Genomic DNA, 17,404 nt, shown 5'->3' on the forward strand with positions numbered 1-17,404 from the left:
TACTCCCACCCTGCCGGCCTTTAAGAAAGCCGTTAAAACTCTCCTGTTCCGGCAGGCCTGGGGCTGATGTCCCCGGGGGGGGGCGGGATATGATCGGACTCGCGGTATGACTGTATTATTTTATTGTTTTATGATTGTTTTAACTTCGTACGCCGCCCTGAGTCCTTTGGGATTGGGCGGCATATAAATATTTGAAAATAAATAAAATAAATAAATAAACTCCCTTGGTGACTTAAGCCAATTATAACTTCTCATTCTAAAGTTAGTACACGTGGATAAAAAATAAAAGCAATCTTGTGTGCTGACTTAATTTCCTGGAAGGAAAAGTGAAATATAAATAATTAAATATTTTGGTTGTTTTCAAGAAATAATGTTATTTTGTACACAGGCACCTCCGATTCTGCATTCACAGTCCGTGTTGTGACTCCCACTGTATATATTCCTCCTGCTGAATCTTCATGGATTTTGATATTTGACTTTTTGTTCTTTGAATCAATATCACGTGTTGAATCAAACAGGTCAAGTACTTCTTCATTGTAAAGCTAAATTAATAGGGGAAAATGACGTTACTAAGAGTAAAAAGCTGCTTAACAGAATTCAACATTTAACTAACAAAATTTATAATTCATAACATGCCTCCTTAGCTTACTCTGTAAACTATACATTAGTCTAAGAAAGCTGTTGCTTTTTATATTTAATTATATAATTATATTTAATTTGAATTAATTCAAAATGGCAGCAAAGCCTTATTATGCAAAAAAGAAAAAATCCCCTTTATGTTAAAGAAGACTAAGAAGGATTTAGAGAAAAACTTTGAAATTCAATGACTGGGGTCTTGGTATCAAACTATGCAATCTAAAGTTAAACTCTTCACAATTCATTTCTTTATTTAGTTTTTATGTTATGAAAAGAAACAAGATGACAACAAAAAAAAATAAATCCTTCAAACTATAACTTAAATTTCAAAAGAATGTCACTAGAGGAAAAGTATATTACTAAGCTCTTGGGGGGATGCCTTCAAGTCTGTTGATTTCCAGGATACTGCCTGGAAAAGTCCCTGCAGTTTTCTTGGCAAAATTTTGGAAGTTGTTTGCCATTGCCTGTTTTAAAGGCAGAGAGTGAGTGATTGGCCCAAGGTCACCCAGCTGACTTTGTGTCTAACGCGGGACTAGAACTCAAGGTCTACTGGTTTCTAGCCTGGAGCCTTAACTACTACATCAAACTGCTCTCATGGTAGACACAAAAATATTAATAAGTGTAAGAAGGCAGATGATTTTAATTAAATTAGTCAGCTCCCTCACCTAGATGCATTTTTCCAATATCAGTCCAAGGTTAGTAATTGTGTTCAACATATAGAATTCTTTTCTGTACAAAGTGAGGCAGGAATAATTTCTATTATTATTATCCCTTGCACTTGGCATATTTATACCCAGTCAAGTATTCTCAAAAGTACAATTTAATGTAGTTTTGTTCTGGCCTTTTAGAGAATGGAAATATAATTTTTATTTTGGATCTGTTCATTTTTACCTTTTAAGTTTTAGGTTCACTATTGTAATATACAAATCAACCTTTTTACTGCCTGTTTAAAAGTGGTTGCTGCTACTTAGAGGAAGTAATAAAATAATAATTAAAAAAAACACTAAGAAAAACCAAAATAAAAATCTGCTTTGGTTGGCAGATTTGACGATATTCATTTAACCACTAAAGAAAACAATCTAAGTGTGAAAAAAGGAAAAAGAGATAAAATAAGCCAAAAGTGTAAAAGCAAAGGAAGAAAACACAAAGAAGTAGAGTCTGATTTTCCTTACAGCATTTGTAAGTACAATTATAAATTTACCTCTTACTCTATGGTTAATAAAGAATTGTATCATTCACGATGTCATATGAAACACTTATTTGCCAGTCTGTTTATTTAGCGGTGTGAATCTTTTTATTTAAAAATTTTACTTATTTTTGGTCTTTCTGTTAATTTCACGATGCTGAAAATGAATGGGGTTTTATTTTTCTAAAAATATTTTTTAGATTTACTTAATACTTTTTCTATTATTTTTTCTATTTTAAGTATTTTCAAATCTTATTTCTGGATTCCAGACATTCTTCTAATAATAATTATAAACATTTTAAATTATTAACTGCAAATCTATTTCAAAAACTAAAGGGAATGCAATAAAATGTTTTTATTTTGCTTATAGCCTGCCACTTTTTCTACAAAATATGTAACATCAATTTAAATCTCAAAGCATTTATAAACCAAAATCAAAGAATCAAAAGGCCATTAATTTGTGCATTTACATAGCTTTACATTTCCTTAGATAGTTAGCCAGAAAGCTTCAACCCAATGCTGTCAATTAAGAATATCAGGTAGGTGGTCTTCGACTTACGACCACAATTGAGACCAAACTTTCTGTTGTTAAGTGAAACATTTGTTAAGTGAGCTTTGCCCCATTTTTCGACCTTTCTTGCCATAGTTGTTAAGTGAATCACTGCAACTGATAAGTCAGTAGCCCGTTTGTTAAGTGAATCTGGCTTCCCCATTGACTTTCCTTGTGAGAAGGTTGCAAAAGGTGATCACATGATCCTGAGACACAGCAATGGTCATAAGTATGAACCAGCTGCCAAATCTCTGAATTTTGATCTCGTGATCATGGGGATGCTACAAAGGTCATAACTGTGAAAAATGGTCATAAGTCACATTTTTCAGTGCCGTTGTTAGTTGGAACGGTCAATAAACCAACTATTTTAAGTTGGTTTATTGTATATGCAACTAATATTCAATTAGGTTGATACGTAATTTTCAATCTTAACTTCTGAAATTGCATTAGTTCTCTATTTTTTTTACAACAGGAAAATGAATGCATGCTATGTGTGTTTGTGTGTGTTGCATGTATGCCTATACATACATACAAAATATACATACATACACACACACACACATACAGTACACACACACACACACACACACACACACACAATCCAATTGCTACTTTGATGAAAAAAGTGAGACTCCTATCTTAGGCAACTGTAATTTGAACATTCTGCATATCAATTCTGCACCCTATATTTAGAAGTATTTTAAAAGGAAACACCCTTCAAAATTAGTCACGTTCAGGACAAGACAAATCTTGTTCTATTTCTTTGGCATATAAAGAATATTGATCAGTATCACAAAGGTTTTTCTTGACTTTCAATTATGTTTTACTAATCTTCTGTGATTTATTGGAATGGAAAGTTTGGACACTATGTAGTTTGTGTTTACAACAGTATAATTTTAGAATGTTCCATGACGCTGAGGCTCCCAACATGAACCAAATTTCAATCCCCTTTATATTTTCCCAACTAAAATAAAAGTATTAGTCTAATTTATTTCCTTACCACAGAAGGCAACAGGGAGCTCTTTGATAATGACTACAAACAAATAAATATCTATTCTATTACAAAGACTTACCTCTAAGAACTGAGCATTGACTTTGAAATCCGGAGGTGGAAGCCCTTGTTGAATAGCTGCATGCTTTTTCTCTTCAATGCACTTGTACAGGTGTTTTACAGCTCGCGGGATAATACCCTGTTCCTCTTCCATTATATTGACATCAAATCCTGTGCCCATTGTGTAAGTCTTACCAGCTCCTGTCTAAAATTAAAAAGACTAAACATTATAATTATGGAAGCACAACTGAGACCAGAATTTCAATATCAAAAACATAAATGCCATAAAAATGTTTTTTAAAAAAGTTATTCTGTAATATAACTGATATATTTTCTACATGGGTGAACTTTGAGAAACCTTTTTTTCAAGATGGCAGAAATACAATCTAAATAGCTATGGAATTCCAAGGAGCAAAAAATGACAAGAGATCGGTTTTTCCCAATTTTGTTTTCTCAGATGATGTTAGATTGTAACTCCATCATTACCAGCATTCAAAATTTAAGGACAACAGAAATAATAAGAAACATACATGAGTATATAAATGATTACAAAAAGCTGGCTAAGTTCTAACACTATTAGATAAAGCAAAAATCATTCCTTGATAACCACAAAACATCTTTACCTATGACTACTAGGTAACCTTGACTAGGACAAGAACTTCCATTGTTCAGCTGTCATTAAGTGAGTTACCATGGGACCGCACCTGATCTTATGACCCTTTTTGCCATAGTCATCAAGTGAATCTGGTTTCCCTCACTGACTTCACTTGTCGAAAGCTGGCTGGGAGATCACAAATGATGATCAAATGACCCTGGGATGCTACAACCATCATAAATACATGCTGGTTGTCAAGTGCCCAAATCACAGTCACATGACCACATGAATGCTGCAAAGAACTGGCTGTAACTTGCCCAATACTGCGCTTTGGTGCATTGCTATTTATTTATCCATTTACATTTTCTGTAGATTGTTAATTTCTTATGTTAAAATCTATAATTCTCACCTCTGGCAAAATCTGAATCTGTGTTTGAACGTATCCAAATTTCCCCTTTTTATGCAGAAAATATTTTATCAGAAAATTACTCAATCTTACCTGGACATAAGCAAATACAGTAGCATTATATCCTTCAAAGCAGCCTTCAATCAATTTTTCTATGCAGTGTAAGTAGATTTCCTCTTGCTGGGATTCAATATCAAACACATAATCAAAAGTAAAGGCCTTATCTTTTCCTAGAAACACCTGAGGTTCACCAGGTGTGACCAATGTGCAGATATGGCATCCTTCTATCTTCTCTTTGGCTAACTGAGGCCTGATTCTGTTTTTTGAGAGGAAAGATAAAAACAAAAAATGCATCTGCATTAAAACACATTAAAAACCCTTTTATAATAATAGCTTATTAAAATGTCAAACTTGGCAGGAAACAGATGAATATTCACTGCTTCTTTGTAGCAAATAAAAGGACGCCTTGAAGATTCCAAACTGGTAATTCCATTTCACAGGGCAGTATACACACACACACACACACACACACACACACACACACACACACGGGCAATCATTCGGGTCTTTACATTGTAAATCTTGTTTAAAACCCCCAAAAACATTTATGAAGGAGTCTTAAGATATCTTCTTGTTAAGGAACACTGCAACTCCATTCATTCGCATTAAAATTCCACGTGCAATCTTCTGGTACCATGCATGCAAATGGTACAACTCTAAGAGAGTCAATTATTATTTACTATCATGTGTGCCAAAAAAGCCAATGCAATCCTAGGCTGCATTAACAGAGGGACAGAATCAAGATTATGTGAAGTGTTAGTACTGCTTTATAATGCCTTGATAAGACCACACTTGGAATATTGCATCTATTTTTGGTCACCACAACATAAAAAAGATTCTGGAAAGAGTGAAGAGAAGAGCAACAAAGATAATTAGGGGGCTGGAAGTCAAAACATATGAAGAATGGTTGTAGGGATTGGGTATGTCTAGGGCCCTAATGTAACTTGAACAAAGCCAACTGATTGAAAGCTACAAACTTCTCAATGACAAAAAAAAATCTTACACTACCCTACATGACAAACCAAATAGTTTTAAGTAATGTATAATCTTATTGCCAATTAATCCCTTTTAGGTGACTCAAGCAAAGCAAAAGTTTGCACTTGTCCCAAACAAACACAAGGAAACTGGAAAAATCATTTATGTCAAGTCTTGATGAACAATTATTTCAAATCATAAAACATACTGACAACCTGCCCATTAAAGAAACACATTTAAATTATGGAAGCCATTATAAACAGAACTATAATCTTAAACTGCAAGTGATGTCTCTATTCTACATATCTCTTCCATAAAACATGGTCATGGTTTATACTACCAGTAAGTTGGGAGTGTTTTCTTAAAAAACTCTTCTAAGAAAAATCCCATATCCTGTTACATAGCTACACACTTAGTGTGATACACACTTGTCATGTCCACAACAAAGTGGTGCTTCAGGAAGCAGAAGCTATTTTTATTACACTCCTACCATGCCCAAGGTAAAAATATAAGCTGACTTCTGACATCCCTCTTTTACTTAGAATAACATTCTGGCTATGAATAGCTACCTTCACATTTAAGAAAGTTAACCCAGTTGTCACTTAGGTGCTATTTAAAATGTGACAGATTACTTTATTTGCTGTATGAGCATACACTACAAGTTTAAAACTTTCTGTTCTACATGTCATTCATGAAAATGTTTAAATGATCCAAGGGAGAGAAGGAGCTCCTAGCTATCATATAAAAAAACACAAAGCTAAGTTTCGAACTGTTATATCTACCAGTGTTATTTATCTTGTTAAAATATTAACTAATATAATAAATAATTGCCAATGGCAGCAACATAATTTTGTGGTGCAAAGAAGGGTTCCCCAACCCCTATGGCCCACTTGTACAACCAGCGGGCACTCGCACTCATGCACAAAGCTCAATTTGTGCAAATGGCAGGCAAGCACACCCTCCACTTGTGCAAATGGAGCTGTGAGGTCTCATGCACCCAGTTGCCATTTGCACAGCACCATCCCTTCTCCCCTTCCGCCAGGCCACCAAGCCGGAAAGGTTGGGGGCCGCTGGTGTAGAGGAGATGTCAAACTGTGCTATTAAAAATAGATTTTTGAGGGAGGTGAAACACAATTTTCTAGAAACATTCAACCAAGTCCTAGGCAATAAGCAGATGTTTGTTTGTTTGTTTGTACTACGTGCCACCCATTTCATAATCCAAATGACTCTGGAATATAGAATACAAAACATTAAGAACAATAAAAATAATAGGGGTTTTTAGCTTCAACAACACAGTAATTTGATAAGAACTGCAGCAAAAAAAGGTTATAAAATCAGTCACGATTTAACTACATCACTTAGCAATGGAGGATCTGGTCCCAATTATGGTTGTAAGTCAAGAACTACCGGTATCTAGCAATCTGTACTGGACCACTGCGGTAGATTATAGTCTGATTTTTAGTGAAGAAACCTCCCCCTTCAGTAGATTTATTTGGGTTGATTATATAGAAAATGATAAATGGTTTAATGCACAGCAAAATCGTTAATTTCAATAATTTAGCAGCTAGGCTGTCTATTATACAACTATAATTTAACCAAAGGCAAGGAAGGAGTCTAAACAGTTAAAAAAAATAAAAACTTATAACCTAATCCTTCTAACTGGCAAATAAGAGAGAGATAAATAATGATGGCAATGTAATTTAATTAAGAGAAAATATGGCTGTGAAATAATTGGATTTGTCTGGCAAGAGTCCACATACTCTGATGGCTTTGGCTTAACAAGATTTATTTTCTCCTCTTTTTTTGGATTTCTAATGGCTTTTCTATCCATTAATTGAATTCATGAGATTCATGTTTATTCTACTGCACTACAGTTCGCTGGGTGATTGTACTATTTTTTGAGTTCATTTTCTTGGATCTTCATTACTAGACAGTTGCTAACGTTACTTGAAAAATAATGAAACTGAGATTTTCTATTATTGCTTCCCACATGGTTCCTTGGCCATTTTATCCCAGTCTACCAGCTCAATACAGATGGCATCCACTTAAGTCTGACAAGGTCTTTTGTTTGCTTGCCAGGGAAAAAAGAAAAAGAAATGGGAAATTATATGGCTTGGCTTTAACTAAATGGATCTCTTTGTTTCAAAAAGCCACCGAACATTTTCTTTGAAACCACAAAATACATTACATGCCAAGCTTCTTTAATATTTCCAGGTGAATATCATCATTTTAGCCATTGTCTCCACTGCAGGATGTAGGCCTCTTCTGCACGTTTCCAACCAATACAGTCCTGAGCTTTCCTTTGCCAATTGGGCCCGCAATACTTGTTGATGTTGTTGATCCATCTTTCGTGGACCATTTTGATCAAGTGGGATCCATTCTATGACTGGCCTTGGTCCACCTGCCCTCAGTTCTTCTTGCTATATGACCAGCCCATTTCCATTTCAATTTTTACTCTCTTGATATCTTATACTTTCATTTGTTCTCTAATCCACGTGCGGGTCTTTCTTTCTTTTCTTGTAATGCCAAGGTGAACATATCTCAATCTATTATCTAATTCTATTATTTTTGCTTACGTGAACATATTTTATAACAATATTAATATAATGCATAGTTTTATGTGTTTCTGCTAGTAGAGCTTGTTTTATGTTATTTTTAATATCTACATGTGTTATGGTAAAAACTACATACAAGTCTGGCCAAATCAACTCACATCATTCAATGTTGCATCTAGATTTCATTAGATATTAAATGGGGTGTTATTTATTTAGCATATGGCATTAAAATGGGATATTTCTACAAAACCTCATTATTTCAGTTTGCTACCACAATACTTTTTAAAACGTAGAAAGTGATATTAACACACAGTCTTGGATCAGGAAAGGGAAACTCCAATCACCCAATTCTCCAGCATCCTTCACTATTAATCATACAGGTGGGAATTATAGTGCAAAAAGGATGGTCTTTTGACCTTTCTCTTAATTTATCCTACCAAAAGAAATTCTCCACCTTTGCTGCAGGGCTTCCGTTTCATAACTAGATGAGTCTGAGTCACTTGAAAAACCTTATTAATACTTCAGCATTAACAGGAACATTAGAAGACATCAGTTAGAACACATCAGTTAATAATCAAGTCGGTGCCTCAATCAATAAAGCTTATAATTTAGAAATCTATGTATCTCGAGTTTTGCCTTAAAAAAAAAAAACATCACTGATCTAAAAGCCTCTTATACTGCCTCTAACCATCCAGAAGACTGGTGCAAAGATCCTTTTAACTCCTAGGACAGTGATGGCGAACCTTTTAGAGACCGAGTGCCCAAATTGCAACCCAAAACCCATTTATGCATCGTCGGATGCCAGGTGGGTGTGGCCATTGGCTGGGTGTGGTCCACTGGCTGGGCGTGGCTGCAGTGGTAACGGCAGACTGGGTGGGACTAAAAAGTTCAATCAATCAATTCCAACTTTGCAAGATCTTTTTTTTTTCCTGCAAGAAGTTGAAATTGACTGATTGATTGAACCTCTTTTTTATTTTTGCACCCGGCGGCAGAGGCCTAAAGCGAAAGGGTTTTATAAAACCCAGCTGAAGGCCTAGGACTGGGGCGACGGTGCGCAAGCCCACAGAGAGGGCTCTGAGTGCCGCCTCTGGCACTCATGCCATAGGTTCGCCACCACTGTCCTAGGAGCTTGTTCTTGGGAGATGCCCCAAGTTCTTTTAAGTTAGAACAGAAGCCAACCATCTCTGTTCCACTGGAATGCCAGATGAAGAACAAAGGGCCATTATTTATCCTGCCCCCCCCCCCTTCTTGCTTTTTACAACTGCTTACAAAAACTGACAGGCCAGATATTAGTTTCAAATAAACCATGCAAAATAAGATAAACCCACATTTTTGTTGTTTTAAAGGAAATCTTACCATAAACATTCTGAAAACTTTTATCCGAATTTTGAGATTCAATTTTTGAGTTAAAGTGGTAGAGAGGTAGATCTTGAGGGCTTGATTGTCTTTTAGTAGTTGTTCTTTGGGCATTTGAGGGTTTTGGTTTTTTTAAAAAAAGTATTATTGCTGATACACTACACTGCCTTCATCATATGGACAGCCTTATAAATTTCAATTTTTTTAAAAAAAAACTTAACACATATTAGCATAAAAGCTTCATTTTAGTTTATTTAACAGTTGCCAAAACACACAAATCAGCCAAAAACATCTTTTAAATGTTTGCATTCAATCTTTTAAAGCCAAGCAACCTTTATACAGTATTGAGGGAGGGGGAAAAGAGAGGGGGAAAATACAGTTGATGACAAAAATAAACATTCTTCTAACAGAGCTGATTACCTTGTCCTTGATCACTTACTCCTCTTGTTTTTACATTGTTTCTCTATCCTAGCTAGTTGCACCAGCCTGCAGCCCTTCCAAATGTTCACAGAGCAAGCCAAAACCAAGGTGGTCACATTCCTTCTTTGCTTATGATGTCTTATTTCTTACATTAACCTTTTGTGATTGATCAATGATCCAAATTTACTCCTGCAAGAACTGCAGGAAAACATTCCTCAGCTGATTCAAGGTGTTGTTTTTTTTTTACTATAATCGTATTTTTATCAGCAATTATTGTGTTGTCTGAAGTTATCTTGCAAAAAACTCTCCTGTTGGGCTCTTTCATTCACTCTAGATTGCAAAACTTTTGGATTTCTAATATATGACAATAAAATTACTGAAGGAGATTAGTTCTGAAAAGCAACTCAATACTACTAGATTTACTCAAAAGGTTGCAGCAAATGCACCTTCCACCCAAAACAATTTAAAAGCATCCAATATGCAGTCTTTCCAGCTTTGTGCCTTCAGGTTAATTGGGACAATAAGTCATCCTCACTTATTGACTGCCTTGTTCAGTGACAATCTGAAGTTATGGTGCTGCAGACTAATTTATGGCTGATCCTCAAACTTGCAGTTGCCACAGCATCCACAAAGTTAGGTGATTGTAATTCAGGTGTTTGGCAACCAGTATCCACTTATGATTGCTCACGTGGTCACCATTTGTGACTTTCATAGCCAGCTTCCAACAAGCAATGTCAATGGGGAAGCTAACAGGAAGTCACAGGTCATAGTCATGCAATATTAAAGTATTAAAAACCCACTTGGTTTGCTTAATGACTGCAGCAGAACTGATACTGTAAGTCAGGCAAAGTCATATGTTTTACTTTACAACTGTGTCACTTAGTGACAGAGTTGTTGATTACAATTATGGTCTGTAAATGAGGATTACCTGTACAATTTTTAGAGGTCCTTGGAAGCACACGGTTGGTTAATGCTTCATTTTTTTATTACAGTCCCAATTTACCTAGCAGATCCAAAAATGCTACTTGAATGCATAGATTAGCATTCTGGGATGTTCGTTTGTTTCTGTCATAAAAATATCAGAAATAATCCTTTTGGGCTATTGTGATCTGCAAAAGTCTACACATGTATGTTCAAATTAGGCTGTCTATCCAGCAGATAAAGATACTGTATAAATGTTATCAGTTATTCTATTTCATGCTACTGAGGAATTACTTTTGCATAAGTTCTGGAACAATTATTTGCTTATATGCACACAAACACACACACACACATACACACACACACATTCAGTGCTCTGCCAGCCTGACCTTATTCCAGTTCATCATTCAAAGTGGTGATACTGGTCTTATCTACCTAGTGTTTTACTGCTGCTCCTAATAACTATAAAAGGCAAAAAGAATTTTGTTTGGTCAAAATTAAGTTGGTTTATAACTTTTAGAAAAGAGAGAGAATGGTTCCCTATGAAAATATTTCGCCGTTACCAGCAGAAAATTATTAAATACAAATTACTTTTGATCAGTTACATATTAATTTCCACAGAAATAAAGAAGTGGGAAAGAAAAAACTCCATCTAAAAGACAAACTGCCTTTTAGTTTATGTGTTTATTTTCAAATACAATGTTTTTTAAAAAGCAATCATTGCATAAACATTGAAAAAATGTGATGAATCATAATATAATATAAGCATTACCACCCTTTTAAAACATGGGTTCAAGGTACAATGGAAACACAAAAAGAAATGTGGATTTATTTATTTAGAGATGTGGAGTAATCTACTCTTTATATTATTGTAGTTATTGTAGTTTAAAGTCTTTCCAAAAATTCTCAGTTGACCTTTCATCTCTTTTTTTTAATCATGCTTTCTGGTACCATGCTATCTATTTTCCCATAAGCCATCAGTCTGGCTCTTTGGAAACCAAATTAAGTTACATAAGACCTAATAGTGAATGACTTGATAAACTTCTGTGCTTTTCTTTGTTTTGTTTTTTTCAAATTTGAAAGTACATCAGGAATCTGAACACCAAAAGGAAAAAAAATAAGAAAAGTAATCTAAAAGTAATCTAAATTTTTCCACTACATATCCATTCTGGTTAGCTCACACCTACAAAAATGATAATTCTGTTATAAAAATAAGCAGCAAAATGTTATGACATCATGGAGTGTATTTGATACACTCTGGCCCATGCAAGTTATTTTTTAAGACAAAATAATTTAAATAAAAATGGAAATATTTGATCATATTGCAGAATGTGTTTCATAAATGTTTGTTTCTGACGAAGATTTCTTTTCCTTTCCTTCAACACACAGAGCTGAATAGGTTGCTAAGAATAAAGATACTGTACTTATTTAACAACATATCTTATACAATATTTTTGTATATACAGTGTGTTATGTTTTAATATTGTAAACTGCCCAGTCTTTCTATGAGGGAGATGGGCAGTTTCTAAATTTGGGGGAAGTGGGATGGGGATGGATGGATGGATGGATGGATGGATGGATGGATGGATGGATGGATAGATAGATAGATAGATAGATAGATAGATAGATAGATAGATAGATAGATAGATAGAATAAATGTTTATTCTAAATATTTTAATTCTACTATATAATATTTTTAAAATGTCACTTTGTATTAAACATTTCTAGTAAGATGGCTCACCCAAATACATTCCAGTACTTTCCACACACATGTATTATGATGCCTTCATTTTTGAGGCCTCAGTAAAATAACCATCATGTACAACACAGGAAATTTCCAGATCATGTGTGCAATAACATTATCCAGGTGACATAAATCATTGGACTAATACAATGTTCAATTTAATGAGTTATCAAAAATAACAGACATCCTCTTCCTGCAACTGGTGTTAGACACACACCAGTTAAATCTTGTACATAGATTTAGCCTCTTAATGTTTTGGAACTCTCACATCTAATTGTTGCAGGAAAAAATTCAAATTTGTTTGCTTCATAGTGATATAAAATGAGCAGCATAGTGAATTATGAATCTTTAAGTCCTTTTCCTTCCAACAAAAAAAAATCACTGATCTCAGACTAATCCTGATTTGCCTAACAATATAAACTAGCATTATGTGTAGTCCTTAATGGAACTGCATCTACATGGAGGGAAGTATGAAGTGGAGCAGCTCAAGGCACTATCTTAGACCCAATACTCTTCAATATCTTCACCAATGAGGGGATAGAAGGGGAATTCATCAAATTTGTAGACACCAAGCTGACAGGGATAACCAACATCCCAGAAGATAGGCTCAAGATACAGAAAGATCTTGACAGACTTGAACAATAGGCCCTAAGTAAAATTCTACATTTAGGCAAGAAAAACCAAAAGAACAGATATAGAATAGGTAGTACCTCACTCAATACAAGTAACTGCAAGAGGGATCTTGGAGTCCTAGTGGACAATCACTTAAATATGAGCCAGCAGTGTGGTGCAGCTGCCAAAAAAGCCAATGAAATCCTAGGCTGCATTAACAGAGAGACAGAATCAAGTTCACATGAAGTTTTAGTAATGCTTCACAAAACCTTGGTAAGACCATACTTGGAATATTGCATCCAGTTTTGGTAGCCACAATATAAAAAAGATTGTTGAGACTCTAGAAACTAGAGTGCAGAGAAGAGCAACAAAGATAATTAGGGGGCTGGAGTGTGTGTGTGTGTGTGTGTGTGAGTGAGTGAGAGAGAGAGAGAAAGAGAGAGAGAGAGAGAGAGAGAGAAACGAGAACAGATGTTGGGTCAATTATATTATTATAAAAATAGATTTCCACATCACGAATATTTGTTTATATAATATACCATTTTTGTTAAATACAAATAGGAAGATTTATAACTATTTGTAGACCCATTATGTAAAAGGAGGGGAATATATTAGATTTTTTTTGTATCTTTCAAAATTCAGCTAGGGTGGATTTTTTTTTAGGTTTAATGTTAGATGTATTTGGTATTTGGATTTTTTCTTCTTTTCTGCATGTTTTTTTGTTATTAGTATTGGATGTTTATTAGTCTGTTTTTTTTCCCTTTTCTATATTTTGTATATTATCTTTGGCAATAAAAAAATAAACATGCTTGAAAAAAAAGGATTAGGGTAACATGATAACAGTCTTACAATATCTAAGGGGCTGCCTTCAAAAAGAGGGGATTAACCTATTTTCCAAAGCACCAGAAGGCAAGACAAGAAATAATGGATGGAAACTAATCAAGGAGAGAAGCCACCTGGCATTAAGGAGAAATGTCCTAACAGTTACAGCAGACATGTCAAACTCGCGACGTCACGTGACGTCGTGCAACATATCGGAGCTTTTTCGCCATTGCCGGCAATGGGGTGGGTGCGGCTCCAGTATGATGAAACTGGCCTGGGGGCCGGCAGTTTGACACCCCTGAGTTAGAACAATTAATCAGTGAAATGGCTTGCCTTCAGAAGTTGTGGGTGCTCCATCACTTGTTCCACCTACAAACTGATTAATACTTTCAACTCAATGATCTTTAACTTACTCACATACTTGCATGATGCCTGTGTGAATAAGCTTCCAGGAAAACAGGAGGAAAAAAAAAAGTGAAGGAAAAGTTGCAAGACCCTGAAATATCCACTTAATTAAATACATTTTAACAATGAGCCATTGAAGTCATTTGAATGCGTATTTTATTAATGTATTTGTATCCACCTTTACTATTTTTACAAATTTTTCAAAGCGAGCACATTCAATACACCTTTTCTTATTTTTCCCACTTACAACAATCTTGTGAGGTGGGCTAGGCTGAAAGCGTGTGACTGACCCAAGGTCACCCAGTTGGCTTTCGTGGCTAAGGACTAGAATTCTTGGTCTCTCACTTTGTACCTGGTGCCTTAACCACTAAAACAGGGGTCCCCAACCCCCGGTCCGTGGACCAGTATCGGGCCACAGCATGCCAGCAACCAGTCCACACAAACAAAGCCCCATCCACGGGATACAGGCAGCACACAAAACCGCGCGGAAAACACACAGAACCAGTCCCTGTGCCCAAAAGCTTGGGGACATCTGCACTACACGAAACTGGCTAAAATGTTTTGCAAAAGTTAAAAAAAAAAAAGGGGGATGGTAAGATTCTCTAATATAAGTAGTCCTTGACTTACAACCACAATGGAGCCCAAAATTTCTGTTGTTAAGTGAGTTTTGCCCCATCTTATGACCTTTCTTGTCACAGTTGTTGTGAATCACTGCAGCAGATAAGTTAGTAGCCCGATTGTTAAGTGAATCTGGTTTCCCCATTGACTCTGCTTGTTAGGAGGTCGCAAAAGGTGATCACTTGGGACACAGCAATGGTCATAAATATGAACCAGTTGCCAAACATCTAAATTTTGAACATATGATTATGGGGATGCTGCAAAGTTTGTAACTGAAATATGGTCATAAGTCACATTTTCAATGCCATTGAAACTTTGAATGGTCACTAAAGGAACTGTTGTAAGTTGAGAACTACCTTTATATGATGGTATTTTGAAATACAAGGAACGTTTTAGAACTGGACTCTTACAAAGCTGCTTTATACTACTGATTTATATGATCTTTCCTGATTAGCAGTAACTTTATAAAATATTTAGAATGTTTATCATCAAAACTCAACCCAAATGGGGTCACAAACAAAAAAGCCATATGTAATAACAAATGATGAAACAAAGTACTTACATTGCAGGAAAAAAAATCAACTAAAAGTCAAGTAAACAGATTTTCTGTTGAAAAGATAACAAGGCTCAATGTCAAATATGACCTATGGATCTTTAGAAGCTCTCAATAATTGCTCTTAGCCATCATGAGAGTTGCATTTTAGTATCAACTACAGTCACATATTACCCAGACACAGAAAACTATATTTTAATTGCCAATTATAGGAACTATATCTGAAACATTGTATGTATCTTATTCTGTGCTATTATAATTCTATTAAAAAGATGGCAGCTGTAACCTCAGGGCAGCTTATCAAAAATTCATAGAATATAATATGCAGTAACAATAATGAATGTACAGTGGCTATAAAAAGTCTACACACCCATGTTAAAATGCCAGGTTTTTGAGATGTAAAAAAGAATCAGACCAAGATAAATCACTTCAGAATTTTTTCCACCTTCAGCATAACATGTACTGTACAATTGTATACACCTTCAGTATAACATGTACTGTACAATTCAATTTAAAAATAAATCTTTTAGGGGGAGAAACAACAATAAAAAATATACAATAATGTAGTTATAATGCTGTGCCTTTGGGGCACACAGGATATGTGTACCAAAGGAGCTGCAGTGGGTACCAAAGGAGCCATGGTGGCGCAGTGATTAGAACGCAGTATTGCAGCTAATTCTGCCCACTACCAGGAGTTCAATCCTGACTGGCTCAAGGTTGACTCAGCCTTCTATCCTTCCGAGGTTGGTAAAATGAGGACCCAGATTGTTGGGGGCAATAGGCTGACGCTGTAAACTGCTTAAAGAGGGCTGTAGAGCGCTATGAAATAGTATATAAGTCTAAGTGCTATTGCTACCCTGTGTCTAAGCTTACTAGGCTTACACAAATTCAAGCTTGATCATTTTTCAGAATTTGGCAAGTCCATTTGAATACATGTGCAAACTCTTGTAAGCCTTACACTAAGTTGGGCTGTGTCCATGTGTGGAGAGGGAGAGCTTTTCCTTCAACCCATCATCTATTTTTCTATCATTATTATCATTAAATTTCAAAGACAAGGCAAAAATACTTGCATGAATATGACCACATTAAACAGCTGCAAATTGTTGCAGAATGTGAAAAACAAGAAAAGAAACTTATTGCATTTTCTCATTTATATCACTAGGAAGAGCTGGTTTTCACTTCATTCAGAAAATATTTTAAGTTAAGAACCTAAAGATTCATACTGAATTTTTAGGTTCAGTTGTGGAAGAATGGCAGTTTAGACGTGAAGGTAATGACATTATACGGAGCTTACATAAAACACCTCTACAGATCTAACAAAGATTCTATACGTAGATGCACTGAATCTTCTGACAATTCAATATAATATCTATTGTGTTTATGTCATTGAAATTAGTTTTCCAGAGCTGTGAATATAAACTATTACATTGGTATTAGTTCCACATATTGCAGACTTCTAGAAATATCAGATAAGAAGCACTTTTTCAGTTATTTATAAAAACTGATAAATAGTAGAAAAACCACTGACAATATATAAGTTAAAAATGTATATACGCATTAACTCAAAAGGAAAGTTTAACCAGTAGATTTTTAAAGAATAGCCAAATGCTCAGAAATCATTTACACATCAGAACTGAGAACTCACAAAAACACTCTAATTTCCACCTAAACATTACTCTTAATGCCTAAATGCTAGCTTAATGATGAAAACTTACTCAATACTTTCTCTTATTATTTTAAATGCAAAGAGTTCAATTCACTTGAATTAGATATACCCAAAAGAAAAAACTGTAAATGATTGACAAATTTCCTAATAGAGGCTGACATACCTGCAAATGGTATCCCACCCAGCATGGATTAACTGATAGCTTATTCTGTTTCTCCACATAATAACCCTATTTTTTAAAACAACCTTTTTTGCTCAATTTGTTCTGCATCA

At 35.1% G+C, this 17,404-nt stretch overlaps 1 protein-coding gene across 9 annotated transcripts in view; it reads right to left on the reverse strand.

Annotated features, from left to right (window-relative positions):
• The window catches only part of KIF21A (kinesin family member 21A), a 95,553-nt gene that overhangs the window by 62,122 nt on the left and 16,027 nt on the right, over positions 1–17,404 (reverse strand). For all 9 annotated transcript variants that reach the window (XM_039341298.1, XM_039341297.1, XM_039341302.1 and 6 more), the window contains exons 2-4: positions 4,518–4,740; positions 3,446–3,628; positions 393–542 (exon numbers count right to left, since the gene is read on the reverse strand). In XM_039341298.1, the coding sequence (XP_039197232.1) occupies positions 393–542; positions 3,446–3,628; positions 4,518–4,740 (556 nt within the window). The remainder of the gene's footprint in view (positions 1–392; positions 543–3,445; positions 3,629–4,517; positions 4,741–17,404) is intronic.

The sequence above is a fragment of the Crotalus tigris genome, unplaced genomic scaffold (assembly GCF_016545835.1).
Source record: "Crotalus tigris isolate CLP2741 ecotype Arizona unplaced genomic scaffold, ASM1654583v1 scf7180000017764.6130737, whole genome shotgun sequence".
Taxonomy (NCBI): Eukaryota; Metazoa; Chordata; class Lepidosauria; order Squamata; family Viperidae; genus Crotalus; species Crotalus tigris.